This window comes from Amblyomma americanum, chromosome 8 (genome assembly GCF_052857255.1).
Source record: "Amblyomma americanum isolate KBUSLIRL-KWMA chromosome 8, ASM5285725v1, whole genome shotgun sequence".
Lineage (NCBI taxonomy): Eukaryota > Metazoa > Arthropoda > Arachnida > Ixodida > Ixodidae > Amblyomma > Amblyomma americanum.
Window position 1 is genome coordinate 125,954,559 of NC_135504.1, and position 20,230 is coordinate 125,974,788.

The 20,230-nt window shown below is 44.6% G+C and overlaps 1 protein-coding gene across 1 annotated transcript; it reads left to right on the top strand.

Moving 5' to 3' along the window:
* The first annotated feature begins 7,957 nt into the window (after positions 1–7,957).
* Positions 7,958–19,762, top strand: LOC144100681 (uncharacterized). Its single transcript, XM_077633540.1, has 5 exons — positions 7,958–8,183; positions 12,958–13,061; positions 15,056–15,263; positions 18,454–18,502; positions 19,277–19,762. The coding sequence occupies exons 1-5, from the start codon at positions 8,085–8,087 to the stop codon at positions 19,411–19,413; spliced, it is 597 nt and encodes a 198-aa protein (XP_077489666.1). The 5' UTR covers positions 7,958–8,084; the 3' UTR covers positions 19,414–19,762.
* Positions 19,763–20,230: the final 468 nt, after the last annotated feature.

A 20,230-nucleotide genomic window follows, 5' to 3' on the forward strand; every position in this document is an offset into this window, starting at 1 on the left:
GTATAATTTAAGGACAAGACATAACCACATGATTTTATGAAAGCCAGGACATTTAAAACTTGCGTGCTGCAGTTTCAAGGTGGAGCATGAAACTGCGACTGCAGTCTTAGCAATAAACAAAAGAGACTGCTCTCCACAGCTTGGGCTCAATAAAGTACCTAGCCTAAGGTTGCTTACCACGTATACGAGCAACTAAAAAGTTCTTTATGTGTCATGTCTAGCTCGAAGGTGCAGTCATGGAGCCCCTGAACACGGTGATAACGATCATGGGTACTAGATTCTTGAAATAAATAAGAGTCAGGTGGTCGTGTCATTTTCGTAGCTCTCCGCAAACTAGGTATATCAATATATCAGTGTACATTGGGCAATGAATTCAAGACTAGGTGTCAGTCACACCGCCTTCTCTTTTCTGAAGGAACTGCTGAGCGCTTTATGCAAATAGGAATCATGTGGAGCAACAAATGGTCCAAGGCAGCAACGACAGTTGACTGTCCAGCCTTAAAACAGCGCATATGTTTTTCAACCTAGAGCAGCTGGCCACGCCGGCTTTCAAAACGCAGTTTCCCATTTGCAACCCTGAAGGAGACAGTTTCCTTGAAGTACGTCAAGAACATCATTAAACATGTGTGTAAAGTATGTGTTTCACCACACGTTGCGCTATTCTTTCCGGCTGATTATACCACAAAGTACGTCGTACTGGGAACTTTGACAATAGTTACGTTGCAAAGAAAGTAGTCCTGTTATTAATTTTGTACAGCGAAGACTGAACAGCGCGGAATCTTTATCCCCACTGCATTTGTAGCGCATTGTTCGGTTAGGTGGAGTAACTTGTGCCGCGTATTCGCAGCTTTGCTTGGGCAAGCAGGCGCACACCGACCTGATGTACGGCGTGGCTGCGTACGGCCTCGAGTACGCCGACCACAGCAACGAGTGCCCCAGCCTGTCGACGAGTGGTGCGTACGGCCGCACACGGCTCATGAAGACGCTGGTCCGTTTCTTCGAGACCGGTCCGAGTGGCGGCAGGATGCGTGACTGCAACACCACAACCCCGGACGACAAAAGGGGGGACACCGGGCCGTATCAAGGAAAACGTTCTCGCCTATGAATTTTATATCGCATTTTCATGAGAGTATACTTGAAGCAAGCCCCTTCTGCTTGCATCGAGTTGAAGAACATTGTCTCATACATAAACTACGGAACGCATTCAGTTTCTGCGGGGTCTCTACGGGAAATAAGCATGAGTAAATAGTCTGTGCACACAAGTTTCACAGCGCCCAGCACTCACAAATAGGCGGAAACTTGGAGGCTAACAAATTTGTTTAGAACTGCATAATGAACTAAAGCAAGTTGCTGATCTCCTAGCTGATATCAAGAGTCAATTTGAATGTGTATTTGGAGTTTTTGATCGAAATTGAATGATACAAATCATGAAGGCTTTTACCAGCAGGAAAGATTGCCAGAATTGTGCACATGCCACCGGTCGGCATGCAGCCGATTCATGGAAGAGAACGTTGTCGACTCCGCCTGGAATAATCTCGTGTACGGGATGAAACGTAGAGTTCAGTCCGACGCGAAAGTTTGTGATTATATTTTTGGGCACCGCTTCCCGAATCTGCGTCGCAGCGGTGGCTGAGTGACTATGGCGCTCGGCTGTTGACCTAAAACATGGGAGTCTGATCCCTGCCGTAGCCGTCGAATTTCGATGGAGAGGAACTTTTAGAGGCCTGTGTAGTATGCGAAGTCACTGCACGTTAAAGGAGTATAGACACCTAATTTTGATGGCGCGTTTTCTTCGCTACAATGATGCAGATGCCACTACTACGCATGGATTATCATGTGATGTTCGCCTACGAATGCTAAATAATTTATAATTTAATTTTTTTCTGTCGTGCTGTTTCGGTTTGGGTTTCAACAGCCGAACGATGGCTGCGACGTCAGAGTGCGCTTTTGTGCCACGTGATGCATGAAAAAACGTCCATATAATCGCTGTGTCATCGTTTTAACTTACTGCAGTGCTGAAGCCAGCCTTCCTCAAGAGCGGGAATGACGACGATTGTGGAAGCAGCGATTATATATATGTTTTTCCTGTCTCACGTGACCTGTACGCAAACGTTGACATCAGAGTCCTCACTCGGCTGTTGAAAGCGAAACAGCCCGAGAATGAAATGCGATTATAAATTATTTATCGCTCGTAGGAGAATACCAAGTGGTAATCCATGCATAGTACATTACGCATCACTACAAAACAAGAAAACATGGACTCAAAAGTTAGGTGTATATACTCCTTTAGCAACCTTGGGTGGTCGAAATTTTCGGAGCCCTTCACTCAAGCGTCCCTCATAGCCTTAGGCGCTTTGGGACGTCAAACGCACAAAACTAAACACAAACCAAACTTTTGAATTTGCCGGACATATCTGCATATGCACGAAGAAGCACCTGCGTTGATGGCACTGCTCGTTACTGACCCGTTTGCTCTTATCTTTCCATGAAACTACGACTGTGGCGCTACCATCAGCGTTAATAGAAATGAACAGACATGCACAAAGTTCTCGAAAGCTTTCAAAAGGTGCGATGTGACACGTCTGTGACACTTGCCGCTGTCTTCCGGCCTCCATATAGCCTTTTCAGGCATGAGCAGTAACCGACGATTTTTGCGAATACAGATGCACACTACCGTGATGTTTCGCGTCCAAGACAAGAGTCAATGACATCAGGGTATTCCCGAGTGCACCGTTCGAGCGCCTTGAGCAAATGCGTTTATGTATGTACGTCTTGCTGTTGTAGAAAGTAGTTGACAGCACAGAGCGCCACACACCCAGCAAAGCTGTAGCGGTAACCCACAAGGAGAGAATTTTCAAGCCTAACAGCGAAACTCATCTCATTATGGAAGTCTTCGATGACACCTTTCCAACGATGTATGCCCACGCGCACGTGTCTATCATAAAAAAACGTTGGAAGACTCCTATGCTGCGCCTATGAGTTGGCGCGATAGTGTATGCCGTTTGGTGCATCCTCTGATGCTAATGCCACTCTTTAGAGCTTTTTCTGCAATACATTTTATTTATTAGGACGATGATATGCACCGATACTTGGCATCAGCAAACATTGACTTTCTATTCTGATCAGTTTGACGCCTCTGAACACATTTTCGCAGTTTTTAATTGTTTCAATTATTGATCAATTGCACATTCTAATTTTTTTAATTAGCATCATCAAACATTGGCTTGACACCATTTAGCTCATTTTTATAACCTTTTTTCATGCCTTTCTTTCGTAAATTAATTACAATGATTTCATTAACTCGTCATCGCCTATTACAGACGTCAATCATCAATCACTAGAACCACAAATTACCATGATATAATTTTTTACGCAGCCCCCGACTATTTCCGAGACGCGGTGGCGACTACTACATCGCCGACGGCTTTTCGATCGAACTAGCTGTATATGCTATCGCGTACTAATTGTTACGCGGGAAATTCAGGTAAACAAAATTCGAGTCCAGTCGCGGGAAATTGTTGTACTTCGCGAATGCGTTTCATTCCTTTGCTCTTCTAGGTTTCGTTCCTCAGGCCTCAAAATCAAAATTTCATCTTTTTTTCTTTGTTGTGCCTGGTAGAGATGATTGTTGCTGCTTCAGCACATATTAAAGGAGGAAATATTGCATTTTTCTGCACGTTGTTACGAGTTGGTAGTGTGCGCTTCTCTTCAGCACATAAAAATATTGTTACGCTGGCGCCATGCAAAGCGATATTTGCACAAAACCGGGCAGCTGGGTGCCATGAATACGGAGTTCTTTTATGCGTGTTACAGGAAACAACAAGTGCTGGTATAATAAAACTACCATTAAATAGGGCACAAAAGCATATGTTTAACTATGCCTAAAAAAAGTCTACATCTCACTCGTCGCCGCTCTTAGCGTCTACAGCCATGTCATGATGTCTGCATGCAAAAGGAAACAGTGCATTCGCGAGCATGTTCGGCTCATTTTTTCAGTGGTTAGGGCGCTCGACTACTGATCCGGAGTTCCCGGGTTCGAACCCGACCGCGGCGGCTGCGTTTTTATGGAGGAAAAACTCTAAGGCGCCCGTGTGCTGTGCGATGTCAGTTCACGTTAAAGATCCCCAGGCGGTCGAAATTATTCCGGAGCCCTCCACTACGGCACCTATTCTTCCTTTCTTCTTTCACTCCCTCCTTTATCCCTCCCCTTACGGCGCGGTTCAGGTGTCCAAAGATATATGAGACAGATACTGCGCCATTTCCTTTCCCCAAAAACCAATTAATATTATTATTATTGAAACCTCTGAAAAGTCAACTATACTGGCCTCTCTTAAGGTTTCATTTCTTTTTGACGGTCGCAATTTATTGTGCAAGACAGTAGTTTTTATTTGTTTTGTATTTAATCAAAGATTAAGAGCAGATTTCTTTCCAAGAGCTCCAGTAGCACGCGTCTATACGTTTTGCTTCGCCCAAACTTGTTGTTCTATCACCATGATATTAGATGGACTACCTCTTGACTCCGCTTTCACGCAACTAAAAAGCTTTGACGGGCGATAATACAATCGGTATGCAAGAAGAAGGTTGAAGACCGGGAAGTGGGCGACTATGGCACAGGCTCTTGGAATAACAAAAGTGAGTTATTAGGTCCAATGGTGAGACCAAAACCAAATACACTTCATACTGTGCGCTCACCTTGGCATCCTGCAGGACGTAGATGTCTTCTATAAGGTGCGTTGTAGGGTCAACTGATTACACTTCAAGAGAGAACGGAAGAATCTAGTGAACCGGCAGCCCATTAAACAGCGGTAAGAGGGAAAGTAGAGGAATCCAGGTTATTGCAGCAGAACAGGCTTTTGGCTTTAACTGAGAAAGACGACCTTTATTTTCAAGCTTAACGATAGCGCAGTGGAAACGCGCTTTCCAGTAAAGGAGATTGCCGGTGCAGTATTCGGGAAAGCTCTGTCTGATTAAGAAAGGTCTGATGAAGAAACGCTAAAGCATAAAAGCCTCAACCGCACGGACACAATATAACTGGCAGAGCTATTAAAGCTAATCGATAAGCGCGAGGTAACCGACATCAGGGAGTTTAGTATAGACAGAATTCTTCATGCTCTACAGAACGGAGGTAGCCTAATAATGCTGGAGAAAACTAGGCATAGGCAGCAATCAGGTGTATGCGTAATAAACAAAAGAGGGCCTTGTCATTAGCAATATGGGTCCGATAGTTAAAGTAGCCGAAGACTTGCTGAAAAACCTTTACAGTAGTGAGTGCAATCACGACGTCAATGAGAGAGCCAGTAGCTCACAGCAGTGGAACATTCCGCCAGTAATGAAAAAGTAAGGAAAGCCTTAGGAGGAACGTAAAGGGGGAAGCAGCTGGTGAGGGTCAGATTACAGCAAATCTGTTGAACGATTGCTAGAAAAACAAACTACACTCTATAGCAATGCCTTATGACCTCGATTGTACCGGAGGCTTGAAAGAATGCTATCGTGATGTGGATGTGATTTCAACGACACAAAGACGTTGCCGGTCATACGACAACTTGGTTTGCTCTCGCCATGTTAATATTTCGACAAACTTTTCTTTACTCTCTTTCTGGAAGCTGGGCCCTTCACAGTGTCGGCTACCTCGTCCTCCTCTGTCAGGCTGGTGAACCTCGATCATTACAAGGATCGAGGGGGCCCTTTTGGCGAGTTAGTTTTTATTGCGAAAAATGTAGCCGCTTTTAAGTACATCGGTTCGTTCTCTCGTTCGCTTATGTGGGATAAGCCGTGGCGTAGCTGTCTTTCAACGCCGCTGGCGACTTCTTTATTTCTAGGAAAGCCACTTCAGTGGATGAAGTATTTGAATTTTCGGCATGCGAGTGTGAATGACACCAAACCGGTGCGCTAGAAGTTTTCAATGGGAGAGCATTAGGACGGCCATGAGGGTGAAAACTGTCCGACGAGGACGTCTGGCATCGGCTTCTGCGTGGCGCCCTTTGTTGCCAACCATGGCAGGTGGCATTTAGGAGGGCTTCCCAATTTTACCTACCGCCTGCTATAACACCAGCTATAATTATACACTGGCTCAAATAAAGCACTAGCTCTAATACAGCACTAGTTATAGTCAAACACCACCTCTAATGACACACTGGAGATAGCAACTGGTTAGGACCCTTCAGTGACAGATGACAGTGACAGGGTTCTAGTGGTGATTGCAAATTACCGAAATTATAACTATTGGTAGTGGTTTCAGCGGTACGTTTCGTGTTCGAGGCTACAGAAGGAAAGCGCAAGGAAAGAGAACGAAGAAGAGAATGCCCTCGCATTTCCTTCAGATCTCACAGATCGCCCTCTCCCCCTTCCACATGATTTTTTTCTGTAAATCATGCCAGCGTCTCGATTGACATCAAAGGCCTATGAACCCACTAGTTTGACACAAAACCAACTACTAATTGTTGCATATCTCAATGTCGAGAGCAGGCGTAAGTGCATTGAGGAAAAGCCATACCACGTCCTAGGGCATCTAATGGATGACTGTATGTAATCATCAATGTTGTAGTGGTTTTTGTTCTTCGATTCAAGCAGCACTCATGGTTCTCCAGGCTAATGTTTGCGCCGTATCAACCCCCGCCATTAAGTGATATCGTTTTTTGAACCACGCGCTTACCTCCAGTCACCAATTCTGGAGCATTACTTGCCACGGCATCCAGTGGGCGTGTTCAGTTCGCAGGGCAGTGCACACGTGCTAACTGGCTGCTTTCGCTGTTTTGCGCGTTGTCGCACTCGCGCGCTGTTCGTCAACCTCAACGACGTGTTCCGCAGGATTCGCCGTCTTCTACCTCTCGTCAGTGGCTGCGTAAAGACCTTTTGACTCTACCGGCTTCAAGACGCCTCCGAGACGGCACGATCCAGGCGCGGAGCATTTGGAAGCGCAGAATTAACGAAACAAATATGTCGAAGACTGCCATATAAAACGTCCATCCCGGAAGGCTACGGATATGAACACAGCGCAGGGTGCTGTGGCAATGGCTTATTGGTCTAAAGCATCAGGAGGAAAAGCTCTTGTTTTAAGGGCGGCGGTGTTTCGAACCCCGTTCTGGGATCATGATTCTTGAGCTGGTAACGATTTGGACGGAAATTTTAGTAATGTTTCAGAAATGTTTGGCATCATGCCCTGCCTTAGGATCGCTCACGTTTACGAATGACATTTTCGTGATTTCATCGAGAGTCGAGGCCAAAGTATTCTACAAACTAAAAATGATTTGTTAAAACGTTGCTGCAAACTAATCACAAATGAGCTTATAACATGCTAATGGAGCTATTGAGTTTCTCAGTAATTACTTAGAAGGAAAGCAGGTGGCGCTGCAGTTCCTCCACCATGGAGAGGCGCAGGAATGCCGGGAAGATGAGGTTTTGTATTTGGCTTGGATATTCTTGGGCACGAAACGTGGATTCAGGCAAAACAATACGACTATTCTCGCGGCAAACCTCGAAGACATGCTGTGAAAGTTTCCATACCAGCTTAATACTTGTGTTGTATTTATGAAAGCAGCGAAAAAAGCACTATTAAAATTTCATTTGCGCGCATAGGAGAGCTTCGCAGCTCATCATATTCAGGATGCTGAATCCACGTTCTCGACCCAACGCTAGCCATGCCAATTAAGCAACCTCGTCTTCCCAGCATTTCCCATGGTGGATGAAATGCTATAGACGATGGCACCAGATGTAACTATCGGTGATATTTAGAACTCCATGGCTGGAGTCACAGAAAATAGCGTACACCTGCGGTTTATCCCATGTTCCCCGCCAATACAATGGACCCCTGCCTTCGAAAATGGAGACCACCTGCACAACACCTGAGGCCTTTCTTCGCCCCTGCCTGAAGAAAAGCTATGAGCTCTTGATGGTCATCATTAACTGCCCGTGAAGCCTGCGCGCAAAGAATGGAAAGCAAAGCGCTAGAAACGCTGCTCATCAGCCCATGCTCGGCGGTTCAGCAGGACTACGTACAAAGCGTACAATCAGCAGCGAACAGAAGAATTTCACAACCGAAGTTACTTTGTTTTTAGTTGAAAAGAAAAGGGCACACTTGTGCAAAAATGGCAATGTTTTCAAGAGCCGCCCTGCAACCCCTCCGCGAAATGAGCTTTAATGCACAAAATCTGAGCAGCTGGGGCGGACTTCACCTCGAGTGCAATGTAAGTATATTTCTTTGCAGCATTGCAACCACTTAGCAGGGGTGCAGCGATGACGCAGAGTTAGGGCATCCGCCTTGCCGTGGTTAAATTCGTAGTGGCCCACAAATCTCCACCGGATAAGAAATATGAATCGGAGGGCCGATGAAGCTGAATAACAAGGTATGCTGTGCGACCTGATTGCGGCGACTAAGGCCGGCGATGCGCCCTCTCAGCAGAACAAACATTATTTGGTCACTCGGGTGTAGTATTCGGCCATCACCTTCTATATGAGTTTAGCCATTAACCCATTGTCCTCAGTCCCCAGCTGCTGCACATTAATTGCCTAAAGCAGTAGTCGGAACTGCGACGTAGCGGAAAGTGCTAGGAATCTCCGGCTCCGGACAGGCTATCATTGAAAATAGCCTGGCAACGTTTAACGTTTGAACAATATCTTTTGAGGACAGCCTAGCAGCACTGTTCGCGGTACTAGAGGGTAGTAAATGAGATTTTGCAGGACTTAGTAAGGTTAGTAGAATGGGGGAAGATTAGGCAGTTGTTTAAGGATACCTTACTATGGTATCGTGGGTTAGCTGACCGGCGAGAGCTAGGTGCGGAATTCTTGATCAATAAAGATGTAGCTATCATCCAAGGGATTCTACATCACTGACAAAAGCGAACTTATTTCAGTAAATTCCTAATAAGAGGTATGCCTAATAAGGGGTGGACAGCTGTACGGACCTAAGCGCCTGCATCCAGTCATGACTACATAGCCGAAAGGTTTTATGAATACATGGAATCGGCAATGTGTACAGGAAAACCTAGTACAGTATCCTGATGGGCGACTTCAATACCAAGGTGGGCAAGGAGCAGGCAGACAGCCAGGCAAAGGGAAACAACGGCAGACTTTATCAGAATACCAGGGGAGGGCCATAAATGCCCGGTTTCTCAAAACAAGAGAGCCGACAGCGGACTTAGAAGAGCCCAAACAGTGGTACTAAAAATGTATGACTTATTACTGCGTGCTCACCGTCCCATAGTGCAGAGTGCAGAGGCGCGCGGCACTGACATGTATTCAGCGTAGGATGATAACTCGAACTAACCTTAATTTAAACCGAACGCGAAAAAACTTGTTAAAAATAAGCAACTGAACGAGTTAGTTGTACAACGGAATGTACAGGATCTCACTGCAGACCATATATCCCGTGTTAACGGAGGATAGTGACATTAGCGTAATAGAGATGAATGACAGACTCACAAATAGCATTCTGAAGTACGCAATAGAGGAGGGCAGTGAGTCTACACAGGACATTGGCAGGCTCTCCCAAGAGACAAAAGACTTCATTAAGAAACACCATAGCATGAGAACGCCTAACTTCACATTTTAGCAGAACTGTGAAATATTATTTAGCATAAGGTAAACGACATAAGAAAACAAAATATGGATCACATTGAGATGGCGTCGAGAGAAGTAACCTAAAAAAGGTGAAAAAATACAACAGAAATTCGCATGTATAATACGTCCTCAGATAGAAGACAGAATTACCAATATGGATAGCAAAGGGCACTGGGCACATGCAAACAAGGACGAGAAGGGTACACAACAAGCGGATAAAATGGTTCATGTAGCCGAATGTAGCCGAACAATTCTTAACACGTCTCTACAGTAGCAAAAAAAAAAATCTCAGGCACACCTAATCCGTTATGTTCTTGCAATGCAATAGCATATTCGAAGGTGCTGATGCCATGGCCAGAAGTTCATCTTCCGAGCACTTCCCGTACACAAGCTGCTAAGTTTGGCAGCAGATTAAGGCTTCACACATATAAACCAGGTTCGGTATACTATAAGCTGTTCACTTTCTGTTGTCCATTTTGCGTCCATTAAGTCTTTTGTGAGGAGTCACTCGGATCTGCCCGCGGCTCTCAAGTATCTGAGGTAAGCGACATTGGGTGGTTGGCGACTGGACCTCACCATTGTCTACATATCGCAGCCAAAGGCAGCCAGTGGTCAAGTTCGGTGGCCTGGTCTTGACAGAGCGTGCGATGCGCATCACCATTGGGTGCCTAATGCATCCAATTTCAGCCATTTGTAAGGTCCGGTCGCCAACCACAGAATGGCCGAGTCGCTTTCCACAGACGCTTAGAGTACGCGGGTATATCTGAGTGACCACTGACAGGGCACCCAAGGGTGCGAAATGGACAGCGGAAAATAGATAGCGTATAGACTACGGCGCAAGGTGCGGTGACGGCACTGTGGGTCTGGTGACGTGATTTCCCTGCAGCCAGTGGGCAGTCTTTCCTCTGGTGACGTGCCTGGCGGGCTGGTGACGTCACGTCCCTCCAGTAGATTCGGTTTGGCTTTTATGAAATCACTGGTTGCCCACCATTCAGTCAGAATTTTTCTGGGTAACAGCGGACAGCAAAGCAGTTGTCCTCTAGTGCGGGTTCTGCACTGTCGCACAAAAATCGGGATGTTCAAACCGCGGCCAGTGGTGTGGAGTGAAAGCCTTAGATGCTGTGCAAACGAAGTAGCTGGTGAGAATAAGATAACTGTATATTTGTTGAAGGATGGTGGGACCACTGTGATAAAAAAAATTTTCCCCCTGCGTACGCATGCCTCACAATTTCAAAAGTACGAGAATCGTGGAATAAACTTAATGCGTAAGGTAAGGAACGTCAAGAACTCTAAAAACTACTAACTAATCAACTTACTGTCCATTGCTTACAAGGTATTTACTAATGTCATCACTTATTCATTTAGACCAACTTTAGAATTCTGTCAAGCAAATGTCTAGTCTTGCTTTTGGAAAAAGTACTGAGCAATCGACCGCATTCACACCATGAGTCAGGTGATAGAGAAATGCACATGTTACAGCCAAGCTGTACACATAGCCGTCCGAGACAGCCTTTTACTTATTTGAAACCTCGCCAGTCATAAAGTCATTGCGTAACCAAGGTGTACAAGACGCGTACGCTAAGGTACTGAAAAATACCTATATGAGTCGCACAACGACCATAGCCCTTCATAAAAAAATAAAAAAAAAATCAATTAGGAATGGCGTCACTCATGGAGACATATTCTCTCGAGTACTATTCACCGCGTGTTCAAAGGACGTTTTAGGAAAGCATACTTTGGAATAGCTGTGGGCTTAAAAGTAAAGGAGAATACCTTAGCAATCTCCGATTTCCTGATGACATTAACTTGCTCAGTACCTCAGGGGCTCAGAAGCAAATCATAACCTAGGATCTAAACAAGCAAAGCAGAACGATAGGCCTAAAACCTTCACATGAAGAGCTATCAAGTAATATTGAATAATCTGAGAGGGGCACAGGAGTTTAAAATAGGCAATGAAGCATTGGAAGTTATCTATAAATCTTTGCTTAGGGAAGGCAGTGACCGCTGATTCAGACCATGAGAATGAACTTACTGTGAGAATTAAAATAGGATAGGGCGCATTTCGCAGGCATTACCAGGTCATGGTGTGCAGCTTAACAACATTCAGCAAGAATAAAACCTATAAAAGCTCTATCGTACCGGCATTAACCTGTGGGCGGAAACATAAGGAATAACACAAATAACACAGAGTTCAACTTAAACTTAGGACGCCAAAGCTGGCTATAGAAAAGAAAATGGTAGGTGTAACGTTAAGAGACAGGAGGAGAGCAGAGTGTATCAGAGAATAAAGGCAGGTGATTTATAGAGAGCAGAGTGTATCAGAGAATAAAGGCAGGTGATTTATATCCTACTCGAACTTAATAAGATGTGAGCTTTGGCAGGGCAAGCAACGCGAAATCAAGAGAACCGATGGCCCGTCAGGGTAACGGAAGACATTCCAAATGAGGGCAAGCGCAGCTGTGGACGCTAAAGCATAATTTCGGTGGATAAGATTATTGAGCTCGCATGGACAAGATGGTCACAGCTTACAGAGGACTTGTTTGGTTGGGGAGATACGTTTGCCCTGCAGTGGACGTAGTCAAGCTGATGATAATTGTGAACTGCTTCAATATGACATGCTTTCTGAAGGCAACATTTCGGTATATGAAGCACCGGTAAGAGGAGAGTACCAGAAGTACCGGTCCCCATGGTCACTCTTAAAGAAAGACATCACACTCCTTCGATAGATAACGAGGTCTGCGAAGATTCATCATAGACAGCGTGATACCCCTTGGCTGGACCCATGTTGGGTGCTTGGAACGATTCACTCGTCTTTTTGGAGAATGTTATTCTACGGAGCCACTTTTGCTGCCCGTTTCATGCACGAGATGCCGGAAAGTCGTCAAGTTTCTTATTTCTGCCACTAATGGGGACCGTCAGTTGAACTTTTGAGATGAATATTAGTGGCCCGGTATAGCCACAGATGGGATGTCAATATCAGTCAAGAGACATGCAATCAGTGTCGTACAAACGAGGGTGATAGGACACAGCTTAAAACCACCGTTTTCAGTTCGCCCTGTGTGGGAGGCGGGCAACTTATAGGTCTTTGGAGGCAATGTTGCTTGTACATGAGGGGTTTGTAAACTTAAGACGAGCGTAATGTACATCGTCGAGTACTCATGTGTAAACAGATGAATCCATTGAGCTTACGGACAGTTTAATGGCAAATAAAAAATTAATTTCACGGCAAGAAATCCGGATTATGGTCTAAATATTTTGCTAAGGGACAGCACTAGTTTGCTAACAATCATTAGTCCCCTGCCAACCATACAAGTTGGCTTTCTGTCACCTAAAGTAGTCGATGTGCACGACGCATTCACAGAATTTGGGGCATACGAAACACATGTTTTCTTATATCCGCAGACTGATCATGAAAGGTACCGGCCGCGACTGTATCCTGACACCTTTGATGCCTTTGACGGTTTCACGTTTAGGACAGTAGGCAAGGCCACAGATCCCAACGGACCGTGAGTACTGCACCCTTGTTCAACCTTCTCAGTAGCGGAGCGCTATACTTTAAAGGTTGCGAATTTCAACGAGTTAACACATAGATGACCTGTTGATGTCCCGCAATGGAGGTATTGCACATGGCTTTGATGAGTTGCACGTCCATGACCCTCGTTAAGTTTAGTTTCGCGCTCATTATTCGTGAACACGTATTACCTTGACAAAGTAATGCACTGTGTTTAAATGGGCATTCGCGGCGTATATTGGTTCTTTACGCTCTTCAACTTCGAGGCGAACTTTTCCTGAAGAATTTGTGACGCTAGTGCACTCTATGTTCCTTTCCTACAAATGCGGCCCCTCACGATTGTACCTAATCCACTTGACTTATAGGAAACACTGAAAACTAATTCCGCAATACTGTATATAATGCATGGTCATGGGCAGCATCTCCGCATACGTTAGTCGTGGCTGGTACAGTAGGTGGCCTTTGATTTCAGGAGTTATGCACACTGTAAAATTTGAGCTCCTGTTTTCTGGTGTAAAAAATGTCTGAAATAAAGAATGTATATTACGTTGGCTGTAAAAATAGCAGATTTATAATACCAAATAACTTTTTTCAGCATATTTATTCAGTGTAACCCCGGCAGTTCTCTACTGCAACGCGGTGCTATGATGTCGTGCCCATAAGCCCTGAAGATGAAGCTGCGTCGCGTAAAAACCTTACCGATAGATATTCGCCTGCGTCTATGCCCCAGGACTGTTGCTATTGCGATAGTAGCGTCGGTTCATGAAAAAAGATAGGCGCCCGCTATTCGCATGCCCTTAGTCACCTGCGCGCCGCGAAAAAATGTGCATGCTGGGTGGTCGTAGCCCCGAAGTGTTAGGCGGCCTTCAAGAAGCAGTATGCACGTATTCGCTGACCTGGAGGAGCCGATGTTGAGACTTAGGATTGCAGGCAGACAAGGAGGAACTCTTTTATCGCCAAAGGCAGAGATGTTAGTTGTAGTAATGCGTCTCAGGCATGCTACTGTACATCGCTGATTAGGGTAACCGAGCTAGGTTATTCGATTGTGGCAACATGTTCATCCGACTTGACTGCTTACCCAGAAATAGGGCTGCCAATTTCCCTCGCATTTTCTTTTGTTTTTCTTTCATGCACTCTTCCGAAAGTTCCTTCTCTTTTCTACCCTGTTCTCGATTTCGCGTTATCCCAGGGAGCTCGCAGCTGTCATCTGCTATCACGTGCTTTGCGTCATATACATGCAGTGGTGAGGCACATTTGGCGATAACTGTAATCAAGGATAATATAGGGTGATCCTACGGAGGCAAGTGAGTCTCCTAAATGCCGCTTGTCTCGTTGACGGCGTAACACAAGTGGTAGGGCTAAGCTTAGCAGCTCAGCGCATTAATCAGCGTCAGCTAATTGACACTAGCGGCCGAGTTGTCCGGAGTGCTAGAACACCCATACACGGCCATCTGGCGGTTGCCCGCAGCTATGCTGGGAACGCAGGCAGTAGTTTTTTTCTCTTATCCGCATGCCGTCTTCGGCAAAAAGCGCCATAGCGATGACGCAGTTCACCTGCATCCACAGCGCGGCGCGGCTGCCCAACAGGTTCGAGTTGTGGGCTCTGTCACCTGATTCAGTGCGACTGACTACCGCCCTCTCCGAATCGGGGTGCTCACTTGCGTCACTTGCGAAAGGAGTAAGGCTCGAAACAAGACATTATCGTCCATACGCACTCCCACAGATCTTGTTTAATTCCCCGTGTCTTAAAACCTATATCGTTCCCGCCGGGCACCGGCAATTGTCTGATATGCACAACAGATGGCACTGTTCAAGCGTCCTAGACAAGTGTATGGACGGCGGTACTAAATTCTGATATACTGGTCGATAAATGCACGTATAGACACTGCTTCACAGTGGATTATCAATGAATCTTAATCTCTTTAGATACACGGGAACTGAAATCCGCTGAACTGAAATAATTGCTTCAATGGCAAAATTTTCTTGCAGATACCAGATATCAATTTCTAGCACCACCAATGGCTTTGCCTCTATGGAACTCATCTCTGGCAAAGTTCGCAGTGTGGTCAGTTCCAAGGCAACAGACGTGACGTCTGTCTCTTCTCACAAAATAGACGACATAAAATTCCGCGCAGACCAAACCTTCTCTTTTGCCATCAGAGCTCACAAGGATCGCGATGGTAACGATGCCTTTCAGGTAAGTACGTTAAAATGCGTTATGCACGTATCATATAAGAGCGAAAATTCCCACTCTTTCCGGTTAGAAATCTTGCAAAGTTCTATTCATGAATTACCCAGCCAACTGTTCATCTCAAAGTTGTTATAGTCATGAAAAAATCTTGCATTATACAATAACCGGCAACATTAGGCAGGCCAATTCTAGGCCGAACGGCATTTGTTTGTATATAGAATAAAGACCAGAATATTACCCAGAAGTATTTTTTTTTCAACTTCTCTTCCCTCTTTCAATGCCGCGAAGCAGACAGGCAGGTCTCGATGATAACCGCAGCGCGGTTTGTCTTGTTCCAACCAAATACGACGAAAAGAACCAAGCAACAGTGGAATCCTAACATTTTCAGTGCATTTTGTCGAGTGAAAACCTTATATGTGACGTTAGGTTTGGTGCAAAAGTGCCTCCCTGCAACCTGCCATAAAACAAAAGATATAAAAAAAGAGGTAGAAAAAACTCAACATAACCCTTATGCAGAGAAAATTCTCAACCGTCTCAAAGGACACAAATTTATCTTGGTGATTTTTGGTTATTCTCAAACATTAACCCTCAGTAAGCAAATAACTGTTTGAAGCCGGCAAGATGCCCTGGTAAACAGGAGTAAGGTTATTTGTGTTCTTAAAGCCGTGCAAGAGTGTGGCATTCCGCATTACTTCCTTGAAAGAAAGCGCGTGCTGTGAGGTACGGCGGGAGCTCAAGTTTTATGAAAGCTGATTGTATATCTGGAGATCATATCGAAAATTTTATTCATTTGGTGAGAGATGTCCGAAAGCATATGTTGAAGTTATTTGCTGCTTGTTTGCACTGTACAAATGAAACCTGAATTGTCACAGGCGGTATTAAATGTCCGAGAATATGCAAAAGAAGCAATGCATTAAACAATGAGACACAAAAATGGACTCCCTGCTGCTAAACATTCTTTGTGGCTGCGTATAGATGCACATCGGCCTGCAGGCAAGCGCCTGCGTTAAACCACGGAATCTGCTGAGGCTAGAAAGAATTCTGTTGTCATTTCAGGCAGCAGAATATTTGTATCTATTAAACTGCTCTTTCTTGGTCTTTATTATGTTATATTATTAATTCATACGTACAAATCGCCCACTTCTGCATAGAGTGCGGGGTACAAAAAGTTATTAAAGTAAAATCACCGTTAACAGATGTGAACACAAACAAAGGAAGCAGCAGTGCAGCTGCAAACACCTTCAAACACTTCGGAAGTGGTGTACAGTGCCTGCAAATTTTAACGTACGCAATGTTAACTGCCAACCTGTAATACTGTTGTAGTGCATAAAAAAGAAGATCAGAGAAACAATCAATGCCTCATGGCACGTGTGACGATCAGTTAGTACACGTAAATGTGTTTTAAGTGCTGCCGGAAATCCGTTGTTATCTACAGTAAATATTCCGTTTGGGAGGCTGTTCTATTCGTACACTGTACTTGGGGGAAAAAGTAGATTTCAATACTGATGGCCGACAGAAAACTTCTGGCATTCTTATGGAACTTTTGGAAATGTAGGTGGGAGGTTCTAGCTAAGCTCGATGACCAACGCGACATTTTTTATTCAGAATATCATTTAAGAAGAATAATGTTAGGAAGGTACGACATAGCTGTAGAAAATCTGAGCATGGCTGCTTAACGCGCTGACACTGCTGCGGCGTTTATATGAGTTTAAAATGAAACGTGGTACATGATTGCGCGTTCCCTCAAGTTTCTTGATAAAGGTTTTAGTGGCCAAATCCAACACTGTTGCTACGTATTCTAAAATTCAGCGTACGTTTCAAATACAAGGAACTTCTTTCATGCCACTGGGTACACTGCCGCAATTCTTTTTAATTATGCTTAGAATACGACCAGCCTTCAAACATGTATAATCAACATGCTTCTTCCAGATTAAGTATGTAAAAATAAACACCAGAGTATTTAACTTCCTGATGTGTGGCTAGTTTCGTGGTCATTTTACTGCACAATGTTATGATCCGGTTAATGCCCGTTTATACGGCGGCTGCATCTTTCATATTTGCTATAACTATATGCGTAAAAAAGAAGATACGACCGCCGGTTGTAGGGTCAATCTAACCCACTCACTCTAAAGGAGTTACCTTACTACTTTACTGGAGTTAAAAGACTGAGACAAGAAGTTTATTTTTAATTTACTCTCATACACTGTGCAGAACCAGCTGCTACCGGTTAACATTAAGTTAAAAAAATGCTTCAAATTAAATCTCTTCTGTTAGGTATCAATGCTGTTATTAAAAATAAAACTAAGAATAACAAGTAACCTATTGCTATACGCAAACAACACACTATAGACCATGTGATTTTGCATATTAAGAGAAAAATGAATGTGTTCGGACTCTCACTATTGCGACCGTGAATAAAGCGGAATTACCTTACTATAGCGCTTATGTTTATTATAGCGCCTTCAAGAAGTTAATCAAATTTTATTTACCTATCCTCGAGGATCACAGTGTGCTCACCTTTGGATTGCGGTGCTTTACTTTGTGGTTACCATAACAGTTCTTTTATAATTCTATTATGGTTATTTCCAGGCCCCATTGCGGATATTTCAAGAGTTCACAATATCTTGTTTTTAGTCTTCTACAGCCTATAAAACTGTCCTTCTGCGCCATTCAAGGTATCAGACGATGGCGTACCATTGTCTGCGCTTTTGCACGCGTGAGCATTCCGCGCGAAAACCCATCAGTACCTCCTCCACACCGATCATAAAGTTTAGACGGTAATAAGCCTTAAAGTAAAAATCTTTTTTACGGGCAGTAGAAACAATGTCATTTCGTTGCCGTGACATAATGCAGACCTAGGTTGAAAATGCGCCGATGGTATTTTTCACGCAAATACTAGCACAGACGTGCTTCTAATAGAGAGTTAGCAGCTTTGTAACCTTGGTACTTGCACAAATATTTACAAAACAATACTTCGAAATTTCCATATCTGTTTTGACCTTGAATTTTAAAATGAATATAGTTCCGTCCATCACGTGCTGCAGAGCTGGGTACCTCTTGTGCCGTCATTTTTCTTCATTTTTTGATACAGATGCGGCCAGAATTTCTTCTTCTCTTGATAATGTGTAACGAACGAATAATGCTCAGCGAAATTTGCTGTGTATGACAGTTTCCTGTTTTTCTTTTCTTTTCCCAGTGCCTGGTTGCTGATGACGTAGTCAATGAGGTAGCATTTTCTTGGAGCGGTAAGTGCATGGCTACAAGGGACAGTAACATGGCGGTCTTCAATGTCGCTGTTTTATTGACGTTATGCACATTAGTGTGCGTGGGATGGTTTATTGTCTTTATGGTTTCATCAATTTAACCATTTCGTTGATTTTTGGACAATTGATGGTTTCATCAATGAAACCATTTCGTTGATTTTTGGACAATTTATGGTTTCAGCAGGTCTTCCAGTCATTCAGTCTTAATGCCATGTAAAAGACGGTAGCAGGGAAATGCTAGAAGTAAAGAGCTGTTATTACTCATTTTAGTTGTCTGAGCATCAAAAGGCAGGCTTCGAGAATGCAGAAAATAAACAATAAGCAACATAGTTTCCTGATATACAGCATTCCAATAAACTTGAGTGTGTTGCCCTATAAAAATTTTGCAAAGCCCTCAAGAAGAACAGGCGAGGGCAGAAAATGTCTTCACTTCGTCGGGTCGGGGCCAGCTACGAGTTGGGAAGTGGCACCGGCGCGGGACATCTAAAATCACTTTCAAGAAATAAATATTGCGGATTATTTTCGCTTGCGTCACTTTCGCTTTCTGTAGTATTGTATTCATCGCATTTACAAAACAGGTGTCATTATAGAAACGCCGATTCCTTCTATCCGCTGGCGTTCTGAAAACGCATAATTTTGAGTTCACACAAAGTGCCCAAGGCTTCTTGTTGCGATCAAGTAATTCTGCACGGCGCCCAGATGAAACAGTGATAATGGCCTTTTCATCTTCGTTTCACGCATTTCCTTCGTTTCCAGGAGTGCGAATCTCGGAGTACCTGATGAACAGAACCGTCGCGCGCCTCTCCCTACATCTCTATAACGACCACATGCCGGCATTCCCTGTGCCCATGGGAGTATTATTGTGCATTCACACTCGTACAGGCAACTCGTAAATCCCTATATTCGTATTTCTTTGCTCGCAAACTAATCATTTAGTAACTCGCATTTTGGCGTTGTCCGTCTGTCTGTCTGTCTGGCTGTCTGTCTGTCTGTCTGTGTCTGTCCATCCATCTGTCTGTCTGTCCATCCATCTGTCTGTCTGTCCATCCATCTGTCTGTCCTTCCGTCTGTCCATCCGTCTGTATGTCTTCTATCCATACGTCTCTGTCTGTCTGCCCATCCATCTGTCCGTCTGTCCGCCCATCCATCTGTCTGTCTGTCTGTCTGTCTGTCTGTCTGTCTGTCTGTCTGTCTGTCTGTCTGTCTGTCTGTCTGTCTGTCTGTCTGTCTGTCTCTGTCTGTCTGTCTGTCTGTGTGTGTGTGTATGTCTTTCCGTCTGTCTGTCCATCCATCTGTGTGTCCGTCCATCTGTCCATCCGTCTGTATGTCTTCTATCCATACGTCTATGTCTGTCTGCCCATCCATCTGTCCGTCTGTCTGTCCGTCCGTCTGTCTGTCTGTGTCTGTCTTTCCGTCTGTCTGTCCATCCATCTGTCTGTCCGTCCGTCTGTCCATCCGTCTGTATGTCTTCTGTCCATACGTCTATGTCTGTCTGCCCATCCATCTGTCCGTCTGTCTGTCTGTGTCTGTCTTTCGGTCTGTCTTTCTTTCCGTCTGTCTGTCCATCCATCTGTCTCTCTGTCCATCCATCTGTCGGTCCGTCCGTCTGTCCATCCGTCTGTATGTCTTCCATCCATACGTCTCTGTCTGTATGCCCATCCATCTGTCCGTCTGTCTGTCCGTCTGTCTGTCTGTGTCTGTCTTTCGGTC

Coding starts and splice junctions, on each gene's coding strand:
- LOC144100681 (XM_077633540.1), top strand. CDS start 8,085: ATGGCAATGTTTTCAAGAGCCGCCCTGCAACCCCTCCGCGAAATGAGC. Junction 13,062..15,055: donor GCCACAGATCCCAACGGACC/GTGAGTACTGCA, acceptor ATTTTCTTGCAG/ATACCAGATATCAATTTCTA. Junction 18,503..19,276: donor GGTAGCATTTTCTTGGAGCG/GTAAGTGCATGG, acceptor CTTCGTTTCCAG/GAGTGCGAATCTCGGAGTAC.